The 9,334-nt window shown below is 47.7% G+C and overlaps 1 protein-coding gene across 1 annotated transcript; it reads right to left on the minus strand.

Moving 5' to 3' along the window:
* Window positions 1–570: 570 nt before the first annotated feature.
* b3gnt9 (UDP-GlcNAc:betaGal beta-1,3-N-acetylglucosaminyltransferase 9) lies at window positions 571–9,334 on the minus strand. The gene is made up of 6 exons (XM_072385310.1): window positions 9,191–9,334; window positions 9,005–9,124; window positions 3,239–3,562; window positions 1,364–1,605; window positions 1,033–1,288; window positions 571–956 (listed from the first exon to the last, which is right to left on the minus strand). Exons 1-6 carry the CDS (start codon window positions 9,296–9,298, stop codon window positions 615–617), a joined length of 1,392 nt encoding a protein of 463 aa, XP_072241411.1. The 5' UTR covers window positions 9,299–9,334; the 3' UTR covers window positions 571–614.

Raw genomic sequence — 9,334 nt, forward strand, 5'->3', positions numbered from 1 at the left:
CTTCTTCACCTTGGGGTGACCTTTAACCTTTAACATGCTAACTGAGGCCTGTAGAGTCTGAGATGTAGCTCTGGGCTTTTTCACCTTGGGGTGACCTTTAACCTTTAACATGTTAACTGAGGCCTGTAGAGTCTGAGATGTAGCTCTGGGCTTCTTCACCTTGGGGTGACCTTTAACCTTTAACATGCTAACTGAGGCCTGTAGAGTCTGAGATGTAGCTCTGGGCTTTTTCACCTTGGGGTGACCTTTAACCTTTAACATGCTAACTGAGGCCTGTAGAATCTGAGATGTAGCTCTGGGCTTCTTCACCTTGGGGTGACCTTTAACCTTTAACATGCTAACTGAGGCCTGTAGAGTCTGAGATGTATGACCTTTAACCTTTAGCATGCTAACTGAGGCCTGTAGAGTCTGAGATGTATGACCTTTAACCTTTAACATGCTAACTGAGGCCTGTAGAGTCTGAGATGTATGACCTTTAACCTTTAACATGCTAACTGAGGCCTGTAGAGTCTGAGATGTAGCTCTGGGCTTCTTCACCTTGGGGTGACCTTGCTGGGACGTCCACTCCTGGGAAGACTGACAGCTGTCCTGAAGGTTTTCGGCCTTCCAGACGGTCACTGATGGGTGTAAAACACCTGCTTCTCACCATAATCCTCCTCCACCAGCCCTCCGGCGCCCCCCCTCCATCTGAAGGGCCTGCTTGTCTGGCCGGTCCGGTTGTGGCAGCTCAGTTTGGGGTCATGCAGGAGGTTCCACATGAGCCAGATCTGTGGGACACTGAGGCTGTGCACGACCATGAGCTCCCTGTAGAAACAGGGGTTGAAGGTCTGCAGGTGGGGCGCCGCAGACGGCCGGGGGATCCCAAACGTCCGAAAGCCCTGATGGCGTAAAGGTTTGACGCCGATCAGCTGGAGGCACATTCCCAGGAAGACGTCGTCGATCGGGAACAGCTCCACCTAGAAGAAAAGTTAGAGGGTTTTTATTAAAATGGACACTGAGGAAGATGGAGCACCAGCAGGAAATGTGAGGTACCTGCTGACAGGCGGCGCTGAGCCTCCGAGCCGTGAGACCCGACATGACAAACCCCCCCCCGCCGGCGTAGTTGGGGTACAGACCTCCTCCGTACACCGACTCGGGAACATAATACTTGGAGGTGCGCCGGCGAATGGGTTTGGCGTGAACGATGATGTCCCCGACAAACAGGTCCTCCTCCGGCTCCCTGCCCTGGAGCATCTCCAGGATGTTCTCCACGTTCACGTAGACGTCGGCGTCGCCTTTGAAGATGAACCTGCATGGAGACAGTTGAAAGAAGCGTCAGCAGAGCGCCGCCAGGCCGGGGCTCATCCTCATGCCCACCACTGACTTGACGTGAGGACAGCTGCTGTTGACCCATTCCAGGAAGTGCGTTTCCTTCAGAGTCAGGTTGAAGAAGGTGTCCTCAAAGTCCCACAGCAGGATGTCCCTGAAGGCTTGGCTCTCGTAGGCCAGGAGCTGCTCCCACAGAGGCAGCGCCGTGCGGTTCCTGGGAACCCCCAGCAGGAACAGGGTCCGGATGGAGCCACCGGGCTGGAAATGCCCCTCCCGGCCCCAGGTCCGGCGCACGACCTGCAGAAACATAGCGGACCGGAAAGATTGTTAAAGAACTGGAGAAGCTTGAATCACAGAGTTATTTTGGAGCTAAATCTACAGATTCAGGATCAAACCTGCAGGGAAACGGCTAAAACCTGCAGGGAAACGTCTAAAACCTGCAGGGAAACGGCTAAAACCTGCAGGGAAACGTCTGAAACCTGCAGGGAAACGGCTAAAACCTGCAGGGAAACATCTAAAACCTGCAGGGAAACGTCTAAAACCGTCAGGAAACGTCTAAAACCTGCAGGGAAACGTCTAAAACCTGCAGGGAAACGTCTAAAACCTGCAGGGAAACGTCTAAAACCTGCAGGGAAACGTCTAAAACCTGCAGGGAAACGTCTAAAACCGGCAGGAAACGTCTAAAACCTGCAGGGAAACGTCTAAAACCTGCAGGGAAACGTCTAAAACCTGCAGGGAAACGTCTAAAACCTGCAGGGAAACGTCTAAAACCTGCAGGGAAACGTCTAAAACCTGCAGGGAAACGTCTAAAACCTGCAGGGAAACGTCTAAAACCTGCAGGGAAACGTCTAAAACCTGCAGGGAAACGTCTAAAACCTGCAGGAAAACATCTAAAACCTGCAGGGAAACAGCTAAAACCTGCAGGAAACATCTAAAACCTGCAGGGAAACGTCTAAAACCTGCAGGGAAACATCTAAAACCTGCAGGGAAACGTCTAAAACCTGCAGGGAAACATCTAAAACCTGCAGGGAAACATCTAAAACCTGCAGGGAAACGTCTGAAACCTGCAGGGAAACATCTAAAACCTGCAGGGAAACGTCTAAAACCTGCAGGGAAACGTCTAAAACCTGCAGGGAAACATCTAAAACCTGCAGGAAAACATCTAAAACCTGCAGGGAAACGTCTAAAACCTGCAGGGAAACGTCTAAAACCTGCAGGGAAACGTCTAAAACCTGCTGGGAAACATCTAAAACCTGCAGGGAAACGTCTAAAACCTGCAGGGAAACGTCTAAAACCTGCAGGGAAACGTCTAAAACCTGCAGGGAAACATCTAAAACCTGCAGGAAAACATCTAAAACCTGCAGGGAAACATCTAAAACCTGCAGGGAAACGTCTAAAACCTGCAGGGAAACGTCTAAAACCTGCAGGGAAACATCTAAAACCTGCAGGGAAACATCTAAAACCTGCAGGGAAACATCTAAAACCTGCCGGGAAACGTCTAAAACCTGCAGGGAAACATCTAAAACCTGCAGGGAAACGTCTAAAACCTGCAGGGAAACATCTAAAACCTGCAGGGAAACGTCTAAAACCTGCAGGGAAACGTCTAAAACCTGCAGGGAAACATCTAAAACCTGCAGGGAAACATCTAAAACCTGCAGGGAAACATCTAAAACCTGCCGGGAAACGTCTAAAACCTGCAGGGAAACATCTAAAACCTGCAGGGAAACATCTAAAACCTGCCGGGAAACGTCTAAAACCTGCAGGGAAACATCTAAAACCTGCCGGGAAACGTCTAAAACCTGCAGGGAAACATCTAAAACCTGCAGGGAAACGTCTGAAACCTGTTGGTCCGGCTCTAAATCTACAGATCCAGGATCATTTGGGCTCAAACTCCTGCTCCGATTCAAAGGAAATCTCAACACATCCCGACCTGTCGCTTATCGAAGTCTGCAGCCGTGGACTTCACTGCGATCAGCATGTAAGGAGCGCCGCCGCCGGGCGCCGTCCCGCCGCCTCCCGCCTCCTGACACTTCTCCGGCTGATCTATGAGCAGCTTAAAGTTTCTGTTGTCCTTCTCTCGCAGATAACCCTCGAAGTCAAACGGCGGCATGGTTGGCGGGGCTTTGGCGGCAGCCTTGGTCGGCGCCGCAGTCTTCCTGCGTGACTTGGACTTGCTCTGAGGTTTGGACTTAGGCGGCGGAGGCCTGGACTTGGTTTGGGGCTTACAGAGAGGCAGCTGCGGCTCGGAGGGAAGCTGAAAAAAAAGACAGGATATTAAATAAAACTATGCCAACATTCAATAAAAGCTCCGACATCTGTTCCCTGAACTCTGAGGTGCCCAAAAGAAGCAGAAAAACCCAAAATCCTGTGAATGTTTGACTTCTTTAGAACCAGCAGAGTTCCTCTGAGTCATTTATTTCCAACACCAGAACCTCTCATTTCACCCGAGGACGACTGATTTTAGTAAGAAATGAATAAATACGGGAGCTAAAACGTGTTAAATCCTCAGTACCAGCTCCACAGATTTAACTCCAGTGCTAAAACGCATGTTCTGGTCCAGATCCGGTCCATCTTCTTCACAAACTGGAGCTTTTCTGAGCGTTAAACGACTGAATATCGGCTTCTGCTCGCCTCTGGAGGCTTTCAGCCTGTGGACTTTAGCAGGAGGAAGCTGGCGAAGATGCCGGTTGTTTCCGGGCAGCTTTTTATCCAAACTTTGAAATGATAACTGCAGGAAAATGCATCCGCTGTGCAGCTCAGATGTTCTGTACCTCCTCGGTTTCTAACTGAAAACACATTTAAGTGCTGACTCAGGACTACAGAGTGGATGATTATACTGCAGAATGAACGCGTTCTTCGGACCTGAAGGCGCCACGATGCGTGTTTTCTCCCAGTTAAGCAGCCCGTCTGGGTCTGTCCTGATGTTTCTGGGTCCAGTCGGATCTGCTGGCATCATTTCAGAGGAGCTTTCTGTGGTTTCCGCCTGTCGGACGGCTGCGGCGTGGGCCAGCCTGATGACATCACCCGCTGCTGTTCATGAACGAGGCGTTTCAGGCGGTGAGGGGGCAGCGCCGCCGCCGTTTTATAACTCTGCAGCCTCGTTTCTTTGATGAATTCATCCAAATTTTGCATCTATTTTCAGGCTAAAATGTTTTATTTTCCTCTAAATGTCTTCAGTTTTCATCGTTTCTGCTTTTTTCAAAATAAAACCTGCAGATCAGCCAAAACTATCTGAAAGATTTCGGCTCAGAGGAGCACAGCAGCGAGCAGGGAACCGTGTTTAAGCTGGATTTGACTTATTCTCATTCAAAGACAGAAAGTTTTTGAATACTAAAGTTAGAAAACTGCTCCGTGTTTTAATTTTAATCAATTTAATTCAAAATATTCAGCTTTTTTTGTCACGTCACATCACTTCAGCCTCGTTTCTTTGATGAATTTATCCAAATTTTGCATCTACTTTCTGGCTAACATGCACAGGAAAGCTCCTCCAATCAGATGTTAGAAGGCGAATAAACTCAATAAGAAGGTAAATTCTGCTCTGTAGCCTGAGAGCGTTCTCTGTGTTTAATCCCGGTTTAACTTAGGTTTCATCCGGCTCCTTATCTGAAGTTTAACTGACTCTGGTTCCTTTACCTGCAGGGAAACATCTAAAACCTGCAGGGAAACATCTAAAACCTGCAGGGAAACGTCTAAAACCTGCAGGGAAACATCTAAAACCTGCAGGAAACATCTAAAACCTGCAGGGAAACGTCTAAAACCTGCAGGGAAACGTCTAAAACCTGCAGGGAAACGTCTAAAACCTGCAGGGAAACGTCTAAAACCTGCAGGGAAACATCTAAAACCTGCAGGGAAACATCTAAAACCTGCAGGAAAACATCTAAAACCTGCAGGGAAACATCTAAAACCTGCAGGGAAACATCTAAAACCTGCAGGAAAACATCTAAAACCTGCAGGGAAACATCTAAAACCTGCAGGGAAACATCTAAAACCTGCAGGAAAACATCTAAAACCTACAGGGAAACATCTAAAACCTGCAGGGAAACATCTAAAACCTGCAGGAAAACATCTAAAACCTGCAGGGAAACATCTAAAACCTGCAGGGAAACATCTAAAACCTGCAGGGAAACATCTAAAACCTGCAGGGAAACGTCTAAAACCTGCAGGGAAACGTCTAAAACCTGCAGGGAAACATCTAAAACCTGCAGGGAAACATCTAAAACCTGCAGGGAAACGTCTAAAACCTGCAGGGAAACGTCTAAAACCTGCAGGGAAACGTCTAAAACCTGCAGGGAAACGTCTAAAACCTGCAGGGAAACGTCTAAAACCTGCAGGAAAACGTCTAAAACCTGCAGGGAAACGTCTAAAACCTGCAGGGAAACATCTAAAACCTGCAGGGAAACGTCTAAAACCTGCAGGGAAACATCTAAAACCTGCAGGGAAACATCTAAAACCTGCAGGGAAACATCTAAAACCTGCAGGGAAACATCTAAAACCTGCAGGGAAACATCTGAAACCTGCAGGGAAACATCTAAAACCTGCAGGGAAACATCTAAAACCTGCAGGAAAACATCTAAAACCTGCAGGAAAACATCTAAAACCTGCAGGTAAACATCTAAAACCTGCAGGGAAACGTCTAAAACCTGCAGGGAAACGTCTAAAACCTGCAGGAAAACGTCTAAAACCTGCAGGGAAACGTCTAAAACCTGCAGGGAAACATCTAAAACCTGCAGGGAAACGTCTAAAACCTGCAGGAAAACATCTAAAACCTGCAGGAAAACATCTAAAACCTGCAGGTAAACATCTAAAACCTGCAGGGAAACGTCTAAAACCTGCAGGGAAACGTCTAAAACCTGCAGGAAAACGTCTAAAACCTGCAGGGAAACGGCTAAAACCTGCAGGGAAACGGCTAAAACCTGCAGGGAAACGTCTAAAACCTACAGGGAAACGTCTAAAACCTGCAGGAAACATCTAAAACCTGCAGGGAAACGTCTAAAACCTGCAGGGAAACGTCTAAAACCTGCAGGGAAACGTCTAAAACCTGCAGGGAAACAGCTAAAACCTGCAGGGAAACGTCTGAAACCTGCAGGAAACGTCTAAAACCTGCAGGGAAACATCTAAAACCTGCAGGGAAACATCTAAAACCTGCAGGGAAACATCTAAAACCTGCAGGGAAACATCTAAAACCTGCAGGGAAACATCTAAAACCTGCAGGGAAACATCTAAAACCTGCAGGGAAACGTCTAAAACCTGCAGGGAAACGTCTAAAACCTGCAGGGAAACGTCTAAAACCTGCAGGGAAACGTCTAAAACCTGCAGGAAAACGTCTAAAACCTGCAGGGAAACGTCTAAAACCTGCAGGGAAACATCTAAAACCTGCAGGGAAACATCTAAAACCTGCAGGGAAACGTCTAAAACCTGCAGGGAAACATCTAAAACCTGCAGGGAAACATCTAAAACCTGCAGGGAAACATCTAAAACCTGCAGGGAAACATCTAAAACCTGCAGGGAAACATCTGAAACCTGCAGGGAAACATCTAAAACCTGCAGGGAAACATCTAAAACCTGCAGGAAAACATCTAAAACCTGCAGGAAAACATCTAAAACCTGCAGGTAAACATCTAAAACCTGCAGGGAAACGTCTAAAACCTGCAGGGAAACGTCTAAAACCTGCAGGAAAACGTCTAAAACCTGCAGGGAAACGTCTAAAACCTGCAGGGAAACATCTAAAACCTGCAGGGAAACGTCTAAAACCTGCAGGAAAACATCTAAAACCTGCAGGAAAACATCTAAAACCTGCAGGTAAACATCTAAAACCTGCAGGGAAACGTCTAAAACCTGCAGGGAAACGTCTAAAACCTGCAGGAAAACGTCTAAAACCTGCAGGGAAACGGCTAAAACCTGCAGGGAAACGGCTAAAACCTGCAGGGAAACGTCTAAAACCTACAGGGAAACGTCTAAAACCTGCAGGAAACATCTAAAACCTGCAGGGAAACGTCTAAAACCTGCAGGGAAACGTCTAAAACCTGCAGGGAAACGTCTAAAACCTGCAGGGAAACAGCTAAAACCTGCAGGGAAACGTCTGAAACCTGCAGGAAACGTCTAAAACCTGCAGGGAAACATCTAAAACCTGCAGGGAAACATCTAAAACCTGCAGGGAAACATCTAAAACCTGCAGGGAAACATCTAAAACCTGCAGGGAAACGTCTAAAACCTGCAGGGAAACATCTAAAACCTGCAGGGAAACGTCTAAAACCTGCAGGGAAACATCTAAAACCTGCAGGGAAACGTCTAAAACCTACAAGGAAACATCTAAAACCTGCAGGGAAACGTCTAAAACCTGCAAGAAAACGTCTAAAACCTGCAGGGAAACGTCTAAAACCTGCAGAGAAACGTCTAAAACCTGCAGGGAAACGTCTAAAACCTGCAGGGAAACATCTAAAACCTGCAGGGAAACGTCTAAAACCTGCAGGGAAACATCTAAAACCTGCAGGGAAACGTCTAAAACCTGCAGGGAAACGTCTAAAACCTGCAGGGAAACGTCTAAAACCTGCAGGGAAACGTCTAAAACCTGCAGGGAAACGTCTAAAACCTGCAGGGAAACATCTAAAACCTACAGGGAAACGTCTAAAACCTGCAGGAAAACATCTAAAACCTGCAGGGAAACATCTAAAACCTGCAGGGAAACGTCTAAAACCTGCAGGGAAACATCTAAAACCTGCAGGGAAACATCTAAAACCTGCAGGGAAACGTCTAAAACCTGCAGGAAAACATCTAAAACCTGCAGGAAAACATCTAAAACCTGCAGGGAAACATCTAAAACCTGCAGGGAAACGTCTAAAACCTGCAGGGAAACATCTAAAACCTGCAGGGAAACATCTAAAACCTGCAGGGAAACGTCTAAAACCTGCAGGAAAACATCTAAAACCTGCAGGAAAACATCTAAAACCTGCAGGGAAACATCTAAAACCTGCAGGGAAACATCTAAAACCTGCAGGGAAACATCTAAAACCTGCAGGGAAACATCTAAAACCTGCAGGGAAACGTCTAAAACCTGCAGGGAAACGTCTAAAACCTGCAGGGAAACATCTAAAACCTGCAGGGAAACATCTAAAACCTGCAGGGAAACATCTAAAACCTGCAGGGAAACGTCTAAAACCTGCAGGGAAACATCTAAAACCTGCAGGGAAACGTCTAAAACCTGCAGGGAAACATCTAAAACCTGCAGGGAAACGTCTAAAACCTGCAGGAAAACACCTAAAACCTGCAGGGAAACATCTAAAACCTGCAGGGAAACATCTAAAACCTGCAGGGAAACGTCTAAAACCTGCAGGGAAACATCTAAAACCTGCAGGGAAACATCTAAAACCTGCAGGGAAACATCTAAAACCTGCAGGGAAACGTCTAAAACCTGCAGGGAAACGTCTAAAACCTGCAGGGAAACATCTAAAACCTGCAGGAAAACGTCTAAAACCTGCAGGGAAACATCTAAAACCTGCAGGGAAACGTCTAAAACCTGCAGGGAAACGTCTAAAACCTGCAGGGAAACGTCTAAAACCTGCAGGGAAACATCTAAAACCTGCAGGGAAACGTCTAAAACCTGCAGGAAAACATCTAAAACCTGCAGGGAAACATCTAAAACCTGCAGGACCAGACTTTGACATCCCTGGGTTAACTGATTCTGAGCAGCAGCTCTTACCTGTGGAGACTCCTGGCCCACTTTGGCCCCGCTGGCCCCCAGCAGCGTCCGGCTGGAGCTGGTGGAGCCGTGGATCTCCAGCTTCCACGCCGGTCCGTCCCAGCGGGGGGAGAGCAGGACCTGAAAGGTGGCAGCTGTTAGCCGGAGAAAGGCTCTGAGCAGCGCTGGGATCAGCTCTAACCTCACCTGGCGGGTGTAGAGCAGCAGGCAGAAGAGCACGAGGAGCACCAACGTGCACATCACGTCTCCCTTCACATGCAGGATCCTCCTCACCATCGCCACCTTCCTCAGCATCTTCTGACCGCTTCAGTTACCCGCTGAGCAGGAACG

Source organism: Leuresthes tenuis, unplaced genomic scaffold (assembly GCF_036924035.1).
Source record: "Leuresthes tenuis unplaced genomic scaffold, fLeuTen1.0.hap1 SCAF_5, whole genome shotgun sequence".
Taxonomy (NCBI): Eukaryota; Metazoa; Chordata; class Actinopteri; order Atheriniformes; family Atherinopsidae; genus Leuresthes; species Leuresthes tenuis.

Bases quoted from the DNA above. Each gene is read 5' to 3' on its own strand.
- b3gnt9 (XM_072385310.1), bottom strand. From the start codon at position 9,298: ATGCTGAGGAAGGTGGCGATGGTGAGGAGGATCCTGCATGTGAAGGGA. The intron at 9,125-9,190 runs GTGAGGTTAGAG...GCCACCTTTCAG, and splicing joins TGCTGCTCTACACCCGCCAG to GTCCTGCTCTCCCCCCGCTG. The intron at 3,563-9,004 runs GTAAGAGCTGCT...CTTTTTTTTCAG, and splicing joins TGGGCCAGGAGTCTCCACAG to CTTCCCTCCGAGCCGCAGCT.